The following is a 14,391-nucleotide window of genomic DNA, read 5'->3' as shown; positions in this document are numbered from 1 at the left end:
CAGAGAACCGGCCACACAGCCCCTCTCGGATGCCGAAAGCCGGCTTCCCCCGGGCCACTGGGAAGATTCTTGGCTCTCCACCCGGCCGGGGCGTCTGAGGGCAGAAGCCGCGCCAGACGTGCCGGATAGACTAGAAGAGAGCACTCTCGCCTGACTGCCTATCCATCCCACCCGGACCCAGACTCGGCGCTGCACACTCCCCGGAGGCGGGGGGGCGGCCGGCGCAGTCACGCGCGCACCACCCTTGCGCTCTCTCTGCCCCGCACACCTGCGCTCCGCCCCCTGGTCTCGGGGAGGCGACGGGCGAAGGCATTTGGGAACCCAGGGTGGCTGCGGCGGCGCCCCCCATCTCTTCCCCTTTCCCAGGGCCGGAGTTGTCCGGAGCCTGCCATTGCTCCCGATCAGCCTGCGTCCCTCACTATCCTTCCTTCCCCCCGTGCCTGCCGCGGCACCGGTATCTGCAGTCGCAGCCCGGGGCCGGTAAGGCGGCGAAGGGGGGAAGGGAAGGAGGCAAGTGATGAGAGCCGGGAGGGCGTCGGGGGCCCTGAGCCGGACTAGGACGCCCCTGGAGCCGGAACCCGAGCAGGAGCCGAAGCCGGAGCCAGACCCAAACCACCGGTACTGAGTGGGCCAGGTGGTCAGGATGGGAGGAACCGAAAGCTGGGGAGGGCTCTGGAGTACAGGCAGGTGAGGGGCTGCAGGGGCCTGGTTCAGGCCGGATCAGAGGAGGTGCGGTCCCTTCACGCGCGATTCTTGCGCTGGCCGCCGGAGAATCCCGTCCCATCTCGCTCTGCAGTGTCCTTGGAAGGGACGGAAGCGCAGGACAAACTGGAAAGGGGAAAGCTGTGGGCGTCGGGGAAGCGGGAGCAGGGTAGTGGAAGAGGGCTTGCGCAGCCGCGGTCTGGCACCCCTGGCCTGGACCAGCACCCCAAGCCCGGACAGCTCCCTGGTGGGTGGGGCCGGACCTCCAAGGCTTGACTCTTTCAGATCCTGAGGACCGCATTCCTATCCCTCCCCCCATCCCTAGCTGCAGCCCCCTTACCCCAGGAGGCGCCCTGGCCCGCGCTCGCCCCCCAGGGCCTCATGTCGGAACCACAGCCTGACCTGGAACCACCCCAACATGGTCTGTACATGCTCTTCCTGCTTGTGCTGGTCTTCTTCCTCATGGGCCTCGTGGGCTTCATGATCTGCCACGTGCTCAAGAAGAAGGGCTACCGCTGCCGCACGTCCAGGGACTCAGAACCTGATGACACCCAGCTCCAGCCCCGTGAGTGAGGCGCCTAGAACCTGGCTCAGTCACTTTTCTTCCTTACCCCTCTCCCCACAACTCTGTCTGCCTTCCTGGCCAACAGACCCAGGCCAAGCCTTCAGAAGGCCTAGTGATGCTTTCTTGAGTCAGCAAGTGGGATGACACCACCTTGAAAGCAAAGCTAGAGAAGGCACCATGGGTGGGTAGGGCCCACTGATGGTACTCGGGCTTTCATTGACGTTCTCATCTTTTCTGCCCTGGCCCCTAAAATGCTAGTGCCCAGCACGATGACAAATAGGCAAAGGGTATGTCTTGAGCAATAAGCTACAAAAGCCACCTGGTAATGTTCCCCAAAGCTGACTCATTTCTCAATTCCTTGCCAACCTCTCATCCTTCAGCTGAGGACGATGACATGAATGAGGACACAGTGGAGAGGATTGTTCGCTGCATCATCCAAAATGAAGGTGGGTGTAGGCGCTCCCCACCCCCACTTTCTCTTGTCCTGAGCTCCACCTCCACTGACTCCCTCTTTTCCTTCTCCTCTCAGCCAATGCTGAGGCCTTGAAGGAGATGCTGGGGGATAGTGAAGGAGAAGGGACAGTACAGCTGTCCAGGTGAGCTGGAAACAAGGGCCAGCATGACTTCGCTTGCCTTGGAGAGTACCCTCTCCTCCAGCACAATCCCCTCCCAGTCTCCTTGCATGCTTGGCATGGGGGAGGGCAAGGCTGGCTAACCTGTGGGAAGAAAGAAGTTTTGTAGAAACCCCAAGTTCTTCAAAGCATACCTCCCATCTGGATGTCATCAAGCCTAATATTCACTCTTTGCATCACTCCTTTGGGTTAAGCATCACCCTCTTTTAAAAACAAACAAACAAACAAACAAAAACAGCCCTGGGAGGGAGAACACAAGATCACTACCATCTTAATATTGAGTTTATTAGAAAAAGACAAAAGAATGCTGGGGCCTGGGGAGAGTTGGCATCTGGAGGTTGAAGGAGCATGCTGAAAGAACAGGAACAAACAGAACAGGAAAGGAAATTGTAAAGTCACCCCTGCTTCCTTCCTTCCTACTGTCCAGTGTGGATGCCACGTCCAGCCTGCAGGACGGAGCCCCCTCTCATCATCACACCGTGCACCTGGGCTCTGCAGCACCTTGCATCCACTGCAGCCGCAACAAGAGGCCCCCACTTGTCCGGCAGGGACGCTCCAAGGAAGGAAAGAGCCGTTCCCGGCCTGGGGAGACCACCGTGTTCTCTGTGGGCAGGTGGGATAGAGTGCCCCAGGGTGAGGGAGGTTAAGGTGGGGGACCCCATGATCAGGCCCCTGACTCTAAAGTTGGGCCTCAGCTCTTCTCTCCTGGATCCCAACCTACAGCAGGAGTCAGGGTACACAATGTGCCCCACAATATGAGGTGGTCTCCCCTCCCCGAGGGCAGAAGGAAGTGGCCATCAAACCCAGGATGACCCTGGTGGGAGGGAAGGGCCAAGCAGCCTCTGAGTTGTGGTCCTAAGCCCCAGTGTTCCCTCCCCTCCCAGGTTCCGGGTGACACACATTGAGAGGCGCTATGGGCTGCATGAGCATCGCGATGGCTCCCCTACGGACAGGAGCTGGGGATCTGGTGGGGGACAAGACCCAGGGAGTGGTCAGGGGTCTGGGGGAGGGCAGCCCAGGGCAGGGATGAGAGCCATTGAGAGCCTGCCCCCTGAGAGGCCACCACAGCCCCAGGCCCTCGCCAGCCCCCCAGTGCAGAACGGAGGACTCAGGGACAGCAGCTTTGTCCCTTGTGCACTTGGGGGGAACCCTGGAGCCTCTGCAGAACCAACACTGGGGGCTGGAGGAAGGGGCCCAAGCCCGGGACTGGCCAGTCAAGAGGCAAATGGACAGCCAAGCAAAGCAGACACCTCAGATCACCAGGTATGAAGATGTGGCCAGGGATGTGGTGGGCTGAGCTCTTAGTGCCCCCTACTGTGGAAATGAGGGTGCATGGATATGACCCACATCCTGTCCTCCCATTGTTGACCCCTCCTCTCACTCAGGTGTCTCCAGCACGGGGAGCAAGGGGTGTGTGAGGTGAGTCTGCCTGGACTCCAAGTCAGATAATCTCACCCTCCCGCCCCGGCCCTGGTACCCACCGCCCCCCCCGGGTAAACTGCAGGCTTAGTCTTTGCTACAGATTCTTTGGTTTGGTGGCGGGGAGCGGGCATGTGCTCCAGGGGATAGGGAAGATCCTGCAGCCCCCAGGAAAAAGCTGGGTACGGCTTGAATAGGAGGCAACACTGTTACCCTTCCTCTCCTCCAAGCTCCTTCATTGCTGAAGAACTACCAGCTGGCAGGGACAGGGGTGGGTGGCCATGAAGCCCCTCCTCTCCACTGGACAGGACTGCCCCCCAGCTGAGGGACCAGCCCTACTTCTACCTGGAGTTTCATGGTCTCAGGCTGGGGGACCTTGGGAGAAGTGCCCCACCCCTGGGCCGCAGTCTACCCTTCCCCTGCCTGGCAACAGGCTGCCTGACCCGCCTTCCCTGTCACCTCGCTCCATATGCTAGAGCGCGGCAGCTGGGAGCAGGCCCCTTCCCTTGGTGGGCCCCTAAAGCAATAGCACCTTAGGCCTCCTGCCCTCTTGGCACAAGAAGCCCAGGCCCTGGCTTGGGCTTCGTGCCCTTTATTCACTGTCAATAAATCTGCTCAGACCATTACAGTTGTTTCACATACTGGCTCCAGCTCCTTCTGACAGGTCTGCCCCGTCCCAGCCCCCAATCCCAGTGGCCCTGGCATTTGGAGTGGGGTGGGTCGCAGAGCCAAGGTGGAGACAAGGAGGGGCCAGAGCCACACAAAACTTTGGCAGATGGGGTCCAGCCCCAGAGATTTCAGGGTATTTCACCGCCCCAGAGCTGGAGTGGTGGCAGAAAAGGAGGCGGTAGTTCCAGCCCTACACTTGGCAAGAGGATGGACAACGGGGAGAAAAGGAGGAGATCCAGCCCCAGAATGGGGAGAGGGGAAGTTTCTACCCCTAGAGGTGAGAGTAGAAATGGGGGAGACTCCAGCTTTTGACTGTGTCACTCCGGATCACTGAAGGGCGGTCTCTGACAGCATGGAGGCAGGGGCAGCAGCAGCAGCGTCCCTGGGGGCAGTGATCCCCCGGCGTCAGGTGAGGGGATCTGGGCGGCCAGGATCCGGGGCTTTAGCAGGTGGGGGAGGCGGCGGACGCACCTGTAGGGAACACACAGTCAGTGCGCCAGGGGCCTCTCCGGGGGATATCCCCGTCCGTTCCTGCAGCCCCACAGACAAATCAGGACAAGATGGAACGACCCCTCTCTGCACAGCCTCCTCCAGGGGAGAGGCCCTTACCGGCCTGAGTCGAGGCGTCATCATGTCCAGGGGTCCAGGGCAGTCCAAGTCTTGGTCTGGAAGCAAGAACCACAAGTCAGTTTTCAGACTTTGTTTTGTTCACTGCTCTATCTCTAGCACTTAAGACAGTGGCACTCTGTAAATATTTGTTGAATTAACAAATAGTCACCGACCTGGGGCGTGAAATCCGTCTACGTATCTATCCTCAACACTTACAGGGCGCCTGCTGCATAATCAATCTTGCTCAAGGTATCAGAGAAAGGGAGCTGGGATCCACAGGCGCCCCCCCCCCCACCGCCGGGGCTGTCAAGAACCCAAGAATGAAATGCAGCAAGCACAATGAAGGATTCAGTGCTAAGTCATTCCACGTGAACTATGGTGCTAGAGAAGGCAGAAAATGCTCACAGGTCTCGCCAGTGTTACAGAGGAAAGGTCTGTAAAGAAAGTGCAAGTACTAGCAGACTTTAGAAAAGGTGGACGCTCCAGTGATGACGCAAACCAAGGTGTTTGCAGGATTCAAAAACACTTAAAAGCAGAAGATAGGTATTGGGTAAACACTGTGGAAGAAGCTGGCTGATTTTGAAAATAATAATGAGAACAGGGCTACTGCTTGCATGCGTGCTGTGTGCCAGGCACAATGCTGGGCGCTCCACAGGCATCTTTTTAATTCACAGCAGCTCCACTCTGTAAAGACCCAGACACGTTAAACACGCCACCCAAATCACACACTAGGAGGCCACACAGTGGAGTGCGAACACCGGGCCTGGCTCCGCAGCCTGAGCCCTTCCCACTGCCATGCTTCAGCGAGCCTCGTGGCAGGCGTTCCCAAGCGCGGGCAGAGGCCAGGTGTGACCCAGGAGTCCGAAGACTCCTCCTTCTTCCTGCCTCCTTCCCTCCCATGGCCCCCGGTTCCCTCCACTCACCCCCAGGCAGGACAGGTGCAGGCGGCCCATCCAAGGCAGAAGTGGGTACGGGAGGGGAGAAGCTGGGAGGAGAAGGTGACGGCAGCATCTGAGAATGAGGGGGGCATAGTTATTTCAAGCATGTGGGACGGTTTCACAGCTTGTCCTCTCGTCCCATCTTCAGTTCCTGTCCCATCACTTCCCAACACCAAGAGTGGCCCAATGCTTGTATCTGGGTGGAGTTGTCGCTGTTAACACATTTCAACAGCGAATATGTATGGACACTATGTCCCAGGCGTTCGCTCACACTCCACATGCCCCACTTCACTCATTCCTCACTGCCACCCCATGAGGTAGGAATCAGATTCCTATGTCAGGGGCACGGCTCAGGCTAAGCCATCTATTAGAAATCACAGAACCAGTTCGTGGCAGAGTCCTGGCTAGAGCCAGGGTCTCCTGACTCCCATTCCTATGCTCTTCCTACTGCATTATAACAACAGGTACCATATTTTAAAGAACCTCCTGTAGGCCTCTGTGCTAAGGGCTTTATCTCCATTATCCCTGCTCAGGATAGTTGGCCTGCCGGAGAAGGTAGTATTCTCTTTGTACATGTGAAGAAAGAAGCCTAAGAGGTCAAATCACTGCCCAAGGTGATGCAATAGGAATCTGAATTCAGATCTATCATCTGTCCAGCACTACAGTAGCACCTCCAAACTCTTAGGAAGACTGCCCTGGGTCCCCTCTTCCCCACCCAGCCAAAGGACATGGCAGGGCCTGAGCCACTGCAGGAGGTAAACCTGGGGAGGGGAGGGGGCATTAAGATAAACACGGGGCCTCAGTGGGGAGGGCGGGTCAATCCAGAGGTGCCTGGGGACCCAGGGAGAAGGCAGCCTCACCTGTTCAGGGTCTGAAGACTCAGGTGGCCCCGGGGGTCCAAGTAGCTCCTCCACCAGCAAGGAGGGGAAGACACCAACATGGCCCCCAAATTCTCCCCTCCAGAAGCCGTCATCCACTCCGTCCTGGGCCCGGGGCAGCAGGCGGATGAGTGCCCCCTCAGGGAAGCTCAGCTCCTCTGCGCTCTGTCCCGTGTAGCTGTACAGGGCCCGGGCCAGGGATGCTGCAGAGACCCGGTGGAGGTGGTGGGGGGGGAGGTAGCAGTGGTGCCCGGGCCCATGACACCCGAGGGTCACAACCACTCAGTGACTCTTCCCTGTAGCCAGCATCCACGGACCCAGGATTTTCCCTTCTTACTTGTGGGCTCTGCTCCCGAGGCATTGTTGCTGTCGTGGCCACTCTCAGGGAAGGAGAGGTCCGGGAAGTTGAGATACCGCTCCGGAACAAAGCCTACCACGCCATGCTGGTTCCGAGCCTGCTCACCCAAAATGAGAACAGATAGCATCTGTGGCCCTGGCCCTCCCCCCTCAGGCTTCTAGCGTTGCCTGGCTGAGTCCTTGGGGGCCTCAGAGAAGTCCTTCCCATTGCCCCCACCCCCCAAGGTCAGAGCCCAGGGTACATACCCACCTTGACCCATTCGTCAGCATCTCCCTCCTCTATGACCTCCAGCCACTCGCCTTCGGTGATAGTCAGCTCATCCTCATGCCCTGCCTGGGCCCCACAAGGAAGGAGTCAGGACTTGGCGATCCCCATCCCTACGCATCTGAGGTCCCCACCCCCATTCACACCTGATAGCCAAACACCACATGTGCAGGGCAGGGGAGGGCTCTGGTGGCCAGGGCTGGGGGGACAGGCTCCTCAAAGAGCTCTCCAGTCTCCTCACATTCCTCAAAGTCAGAGAACTCAGCATCCTCAGCCTGGGGGGCGGGGGGGGCAGGGAACAGACATCACTGTCACTCTCAAGTTTGCATTGTATGTCCCATTCCTCCCTCCTTCCCTTAAAGATCTTAGCGGATCCTCCTCCAAGGCAGTACCACTCATCCATTCACGAAGTGTCACCGAAAAATCACTACAGGGCAAGGTAACACTAACAATGACCGCGGTGTTAAGAGTCCTGGGCACTTACTAATGTGCCAGACACAGTGCTAAGTGTCTTATGTATAGCCTCTCGTTTAATCTTCATCATAACCCAGTGTCATTTGTATAACTATTAACCTCATTTTACTTATGAAAAAGCTGAGGTTCAGAAAGGCTAAGTCACTTTCCAAGATCACACAGCTCAGTAACTGGCTGGTACTTGAACCACTTGGGGCCTGCCCCTGAGACTTTAGTTCATAACCACCACCTTACACTCATAATACAAATTTGTTGAGGACTTACTATGCTACAAACTAAGTAAAGAATTATACTTAATATGATTTCATTCAATTCTCAGGACAACCCTTTGATTTAGGTACTGTTGTGAGTCCTACTTTATAGGGCCTGCCCCTCGCTGGGGAGTTTGACCTCGCGACGTGTGTGGGTAGAGGGCAGAAGGAGCTCACCGTGGGAGAGAGGTCCCTCTGGGACAGCCGGGCCTCGCTGAGCCGTTGTTCCTGCTCCACCTCGTCCTGGGCCTGGGTCATGGCTGGCTTCAGCCAGTGCTGTACATCCAGGCCAGCCCCCTGCAGCAGGGCCAGCCGGGCAGCCCCCTTCACCTGGCTCACCTGGCATGGGGAAGAGGGATAAAGGGCTGGGCTTGCTTTGGGAAGGTGAGTGGAGCCTCCCCAATGTGTCCATCCTCTACCCTGTGCCTCCCCCTTTCCTGCTATCAGACAGAGATATGGAAGAGATGTTGGCTGCGTCTCACCTGTGCCCGTAGGATGCTCTGCTTCACTTCCTGCAGCCGCTGCTCTATGCCCGGGGCCTCCCGCTCTGCGGCCTGCTGCCGCCTCTGCTCCAGCCGCTGCAGCACCTGGATGGGAAGCAGAGGACAGCAGTGGATAAAGATCCAGAGGGTCACAACTTATTCTGGGCCTGGCACTTTGCTAGAGGCTTCACATGCAACTATATCATTTGATCTTCCCTGTGAAGTGGGTGCTATTAATAGCCCTGCTTTAAAGATGAGGAAACTGAGGTCCAGAGAGGTAAAGTCACTCCTTTAGTCAGGGTTACATAACTAGGAAGCAAAGGAGCAGAATCTGAACCCAGGTGGGTCTAGCTCCAAAAGCTCTGCTCTTAACTACTTGGCCACACTGTTGGCTTAAAATACCTTTCCCTCCCCTCCTGCCTGCTACCCCAGGACATCCCTAGTCACTCCAGGATCCCCATCTCTCAGACATTCTTGCGCACCCATGACACCCGTACCCCCGACCCACCCGAAGCCCGTGGTTCTGGATCTTGTAGTCTCGGGCAGCTCGACTCGTCCAGCGCTGAACCTCTTTCTCCAGGTCACTCTCCCCGGCCGCCCCCTCCAGCTCCAGCGTACACACCTGAATGAGGGGGATGCTGTGAGGAGGACTTGATGCTGCTCCTTCTCTACGCCCCTCCCCTCCAGTTCCCTCCTTCTTTCTTCTCTGTCCTGACCTCCAGGGACAGGGACAAAGAGGTGGGGGTACACACCTGTCTATGGACACAGGTGTGCATTTGTGTGAACGCACAGACACACAGAGTCCCAGGAATGGGACCCGGGCTGGGAGACAGAGGTAGAATGATGAGGATAGTGCGGTGAAGAAATAGAAAGGTAGGATGAAGCGTGCTAATTTGTGTCCTGGTGGGAGGGCGGTGAACTGGAGTCTGAAACCCTGTCTCCAAGGTTTAACAGTTGCTAAGTTAATTACATGAGAAGAATAATGGGAGTGGGCCTAAACGATAGTCCCCTTTATATTTGGCCTGGTTCCAACAAGCTGGAGGCCTCACCTGATCATTCCCTGCTGGCTGAAACTTCTGAGGAGGTATAGGGGAAAATACCCCGGGGTCTTGCAGAAAGAGCTTCAGATCCTGCTCCCAGCTTACCTAGGGGTTAGAAGTCAAAGTCAGTCATCCACTGGCTCCCTCTCCATGCCTGTCCCCTCTTGGAAGAAAGGTAAGAAGAAAAAGGGCAGACATGCAGCGGGTGGTCTGTATCAGGAGAGAAGGGTGAAGAGGATCTCCAGGGAGCTCTTACCAGGGCACAGCCCTTACCTGGGAGGTAGCCTGTCCCCCGCGGCGGGCATGCTCCAGGGCCACCTCTGCTGCTTCCAGCTCAGTGCGGCTCAATAAGGTCAGGGGTTCCCGCAAATGTTCCAATAGCTCGCTGACCAGGGCCTGGAAAGAACCCCAAGATACTGACACCACTCTTCCCCCAGGCCCCTACCACAAAGCAGCCTCTCTTTCCAGGTTTGGATGGACATGAGGTATGGAAAGAGGAAAGGAATAAGACATTATCGTTGCTTCTAATAATAGGCCCTCCTGTGTGCACAGTACTTAACCATTTAAAACCGTTTTCACTTCCATTCTTTCCCTTGAGCTCCATTAGTCTTAAAAGGAGGCAGAGCAGGAGTTATTCCTGATGAAGAAACTGGGATTCAGAAGGATTAAGTGTTTTGCACAACATCGTGCAACCAGTTAGAAGCAGAACCAGAACCCAAGTATGTTTTCTACCTACTCTAAGCAGGTTAGGTGCCTAACCCCAGCCAGCCTGCTGGTGGTGGGAAGCAGGGAGAGGCCCCCTCCTCCTCCTCTGCTCAGAGGCAGGGGGATCTAGGCTGGGACTTGCCTTGAGCAGCGCTGGCAGCTCCTCCTGGTAGTAGTGGTCAAGGTGGGCGTTGGTGGACACCAAGTTGAGCAGGTACTCATTGCGGGCTGCTTTCAACTGCTGGGAGTACTGGGCTGACTGTGTGGAGAGCTAGGAGGGGAAAATAGGGTGTCCACAGGGAACCCCAGATCCTTGAGGTCCTCCCAAGGCCAAGCCAACTCCAGAGTGGATCCTAACATTATTGAGATGCCTGACACCATACTAAAAATTGTATATAACAACAGCTCAAAATCCTCTAGTGGCATCTGTGTACATTTAAAATAAAATACCGGCTGTTCTTTACTGTGGTCTACCAGGCCCACCAGGAGCTGGACCCTGCATCCTCTCTGGTCTCATTCACAGCGTTTGTCCCCTTGCTCACGGTGCTCTGGCCACACTGGCCTTCTCTGAGTTCCTTGAACCTACAAAGTCATTCCTGCCTCAGAGCCTTTGCACCCACCACTTTCCCTCCCTGGAATGTCCTTCCCCTAGATCTTTGCATGGCTGGTTCCTTTTTGACACTCAGGCCACCTGTTCAGAGAGGCTGTCCCTCTAAGTTACACCCCCTTGTTCCCCTTTACCATAGCACTTTGTTTTACTTTCATTTAACTTGATTATTTGTTTGTTTTTCTTACTATCTCTCTCTCTTCCCCAGGCTGTGAGGGCAGGAACTCCACTGGTTGTACTTCCACTGAATCCTAGTGTCTAGAATAGTGCTTAGTACACAGAAGTCCTCAATAAATGCATATTAAAGGGGTGAAAAAGAAAGGCACTATTTTCATTTTATAGATGAAGAAAATGAGGCTCAGAGAAATCAAGTCAAGCAAGGTCACTCACCAAGGGAATAGGGAAGCCTGAATTCATCCCAGCCTCTCAGACTTACGCCCCTGGGTTCCAAACCACTAGACTACTCTGCCCACCCCCTTCCTTGCCCCTAGATGTGCCTGCATTCTCGAACCTTGGTGCTGAGTTTCTGGAGACTGGTCCGAGTGTGGAAGAGCCCGTGGTCACTTCGATTCAGCCTGTGCAGGCAGGGGAGAGGAACCAAGGTTAGGCCAAGCTCAGGTGCCTCGGCTCTATCCCCCGCACCCTACACCCTAGACTTACTAATTTCCTATGACCCCACCTGGCCTGGACATCAGCCGCCTTCTCCTGTGCCAAGGCCCACACACGTTCCCGCTGCCCATACAGTTTCTGACTTCGACTCAGCTCCCGGACAGACTGCAGCACCTCGGCCTGTGCCCTCTGGAGGTTCTCTGCTCCCTGAGGAGGAGCATGGATAGAGTCCTGACCCAGACCACCTCCAGCCCTGAGCCAGCCCTTCCTTTGCCCCATCTACTGAGCCATACCTTCCGAAGCACCTGTTCCTTGGCACTCCGCCCTGTGCCTCCTGCCAGGTCACGGTATCGGTCGGACGCCTGGAGCCGGGCTTGGCCCCCAGCCACGGTGGCATCCAGCAGGCAGCGCCAGGCACCAAACACCATCCTGCCTCTCCCCAGAGAAGGTCTGTGTTGAGGAGGGGAGCACTCCAAAGACCCCCTCCCCCTCAACGTCACTGAAGACAGAGTGCTTTCCCATCCCCATTGTCTGGAAGCCGTCAATCGATCAGCCCATTAGCTCAGCCACAAGGATCACTCATGCCCTCTACCCCCACCTACAGTGTCCTTGCTGGGTCAGCTCCTCTCCCACTGCTGTGTCAGCTAACGTGCCCTCCCCCCTCACGGGGCCTTCATCCCCACAGGTTCCTTGGGTTGAGCTCCTCATCCCTTCTTGGTCCCTTGGCCTCCCCCTTCATGCGACCCACCTGCTGTCCATCTCCCCACTCCGGTGCCCTTCCTTCTTCAGGAATGGCCCAGCCAGTTTCTGGAGTGCCTGATGGAAAAGTCATCACAGACCCAGTGCCCTTTCAAAGGCTCCCCCCAGCTGGGAGAATATGGGATTAGAGGATAATAATGCCATTCACTGGATATGTATTATGTGCCCCAAACTTTTTAAGTGCTTTACATGCACTAACTAATTCCACCCTTACAACAACCCTACATGAAGGTACAATTACTGCTATCCCCATTTTATGGAGAAAGAAATCGAGGCCAAGAAAGATTAAGTAACTTGTCCAAGGTCACACATCTAATAGGTAGCACAGCAAGAATTTGATGCCAACCTGCCTGACTGTAGGCATTTGCTCTTGACTAGAACAGGGGTATGTGTGGAAGGATATTACTGGAGGTGTAAAGGAGGCTAGAACAGAAGGGTAGGTCTAGAGAAAGGAGTCCCGTACCTGCCCATACTCCCGTTCAATGGCTGCCCTCTGCTTGCTGTAGGATCTGTGGAGATTGGGGGTGGGGTAGAGGGGGTGTTACTGTTTGGCCCTTTTCTTCTACTCCCAATCCTTTTCTCAGCCAGGGCAGGAGGAAGAGGGGAGCCAAGCCTAGAGTGTGACTACACCAGGAGGGAACAAGTCTACGGAGAGTCCTTGAGATCACCTCAGGCAGCGGCAACACTGGTCAACCTCACCTCATTGCTCAGAGCCTCAGCAGGATCCTCCCCACCCCTGGAGAACCATCTGTGGGCCTGGAGGTGAGGCCTGATGGGGGCCTGGGTACAGTGTCCACCAGCCTTCCAACAGGTCTGGAAGAGGGAGGGGGATTCTACCCTAAGAATGGTTGTGCGGGCTGGGGTGGGGGGCGGAAGAAGTGATGCAAAGTCAAACGGGTTGAAGGAGAGTCCCTGAGTGTTTGTGTGTGCTGGGGTGGGAGAAAATATAATTTCTATTCGTATAGGAGAGGCAGGCCTATAGTGAGGGCTGTGAATGGGCAGTTTGGCGAGTTCTTCACCCCTGTTTCCTGCCCCCCAGTCCCTGTACTTCGCAGGTAAGGCGCAGCGCGACCGCGAGGATAAGAGTATGTGGAGGGTGCAAAGGGCTACCTGATGTCCTCCAGCAGATCTGCCTCCCTCTGCTGCCGGGTCTGAAGGATGCTCAGCTGCTCCAGGAAGCGAAGCTTCACCTCCTGGGCCGGCTTCACCTTCAGGGGTAAGGAAAGGATTAAGACCCCTGGAGCGGGGACCTGAAAAACACGGCGCTGGCGGCGGTGAGGAGGCGGGGCCCGGGAGGGGCTAAGCTGTTCCCTCGGTTACTTTTGGGTTGGGCCCTAACCCCTTACCACTACTCGTCCCCCACGGTGACCCCCTGATACCCACATTCCCCCAGCCCGCCGGGACTCCCCATCCCCAGGCCAAGCTCACTTTCCGGGACGGCGGCTGCATCTCCGCTCCGGCCGGGTCCCCGACTCGACTCCGGAACTCCAGGAAGCCCCGCCCACGCCGAAACCCCGCCCACGCCTAAAAACCCGCCCCGGACCTGGCCCGGCTCCGCCCTCTCCCCGCCCACGTCTGGTCAGGCCGAGTAGGGCCGCCTGGCGTTAGGGGCCGCAGAGGAACTTAACCTCTGCTACAGCTTCCAACACCCCAGAGAGGGTCGGATCGCGGGGTGGACGCCGCGTCCGCAGGGCAATAGGGGGAACCCCAGGTTTCTGAGTCAAGACGCCTAGGTTCTATTTCTAGTGGAGCCGCTGACTCAGCCCGTAATTATTTCTAATTATTCATTTACATATGCAGATCTCCAGTCCCCCAACCCTTCGAAGGGTAAAGAATGACGAGGAACTCTCTCTGATCAGAGAAACTGAGTCACTGGATTCCTGAGTGAAGATGCGTCTGACAAGGGAAACAGGGCTGGTCCCAGATATTTTCCCACTTCCCACTGAACTGGAAAAGCCAGAGTGTGCAGAGGTGAGAAAGACGCCTGGAGCCAGACAGCAACCAGTCCCAGAAGAAGACAGGTACATCCCAGGCCAGGGGAAACTAAAGACACCAGTGAGTGGGTGTGAGCTGGGAGATGAGCGTGGGGCCTTGCGTCCCAGAATGCCGCAGTCACCTTCAGGGTCTGCCTTTCGCGCCCCCCGCCCCGCCCCCACAAAGCTTTCTGAGGATCCACACATCCTTTCCTTACCCTCTTACCTATCCTTGGCCCACACTCATCCCCACACCCCTGACTTGGAAAAGTTGCCCTCAACTCCAGATGCACATTCCCAACAGCCCACTGACATCTCCACTTCTATATCTAATAGGTACCTCAAACTTTGAAAACAGATCCTTCGACCTGATTTTTCCCATCACCTCCCCTAAGAAACATACTAAATGATACCACTCTCCAACCATTTGGGAAAGTCAGAAACCCAGGGTCAGTGT

General features: G+C 56.4%; 2 protein-coding genes across 3 annotated transcripts; one reads left to right on the top strand and one right to left on the bottom strand.

Moving 5' to 3' along the window:
• The first annotated feature begins 282 nt into the window (after positions 1 to 282).
• Positions 283 to 3,653, top strand: RELL2 (RELT like 2). Of its 2 annotated transcripts, XM_054567942.1 has the most exons (8): positions 283 to 618; positions 1,034 to 1,267; positions 1,648 to 1,713; positions 1,797 to 1,863; positions 2,327 to 2,512; positions 2,784 to 3,162; positions 3,285 to 3,318; positions 3,549 to 3,653. In XM_054567942.1, the coding sequence occupies exons 2-7, from the start codon at positions 1,084 to 1,086 to the stop codon at positions 3,315 to 3,317; spliced, it is 915 nt and encodes a 304-aa protein (XP_054423917.1). In that variant the 5' UTR covers positions 283 to 618; positions 1,034 to 1,083; the 3' UTR covers position 3,318; positions 3,549 to 3,653. The 2 variants fall into 2 exon arrangements, with proteins under 2 accessions (XP_054423917.1, XP_054423918.1); XM_054567943.1 differs by lacking the exon at positions 3,549 to 3,653 and having other exon boundaries at positions 2,784 to 3,304.
• A 675-nt stretch (positions 3,654 to 4,328) lies between these two features.
• FCHSD1 (FCH and double SH3 domains 1) lies at positions 4,329 to 13,441 on the bottom strand. Its single transcript, XM_054567944.1, has 20 exons — positions 13,390 to 13,441; positions 13,072 to 13,169; positions 12,425 to 12,470; positions 11,951 to 12,018; positions 11,496 to 11,637; positions 11,273 to 11,409; positions 11,105 to 11,168; positions 10,129 to 10,257; positions 9,555 to 9,677; positions 9,291 to 9,386; positions 8,750 to 8,863; positions 8,242 to 8,346; positions 7,937 to 8,098; positions 7,181 to 7,309; positions 7,020 to 7,103; positions 6,750 to 6,867; positions 6,395 to 6,615; positions 5,520 to 5,607; positions 4,597 to 4,652; positions 4,329 to 4,458 (listed from the first exon to the last, which is right to left on the bottom strand). Exons 1-20 carry the CDS (start codon positions 13,408 to 13,410, stop codon positions 4,393 to 4,395), a joined length of 2,067 nt encoding a protein of 688 aa, XP_054423919.1. The 5' UTR covers positions 13,411 to 13,441; the 3' UTR covers positions 4,329 to 4,392.
• Positions 13,442 to 14,391: the final 950 nt, after the last annotated feature.

This window comes from Pteronotus mesoamericanus, unplaced genomic scaffold, assembly GCF_021234165.1.
Source record: "Pteronotus mesoamericanus isolate MK-2021 breed Mesoamerican mustached bat unplaced genomic scaffold, CSHL_Meso_final contig_2, whole genome shotgun sequence".
Lineage (NCBI taxonomy): Eukaryota > Metazoa > Chordata > Mammalia > Chiroptera > Mormoopidae > Pteronotus > Pteronotus mesoamericanus.
The sequence above is the reverse complement of the archived record's forward strand: the minus strand, read 5'-3'. Positions and strand labels throughout refer to the sequence as shown.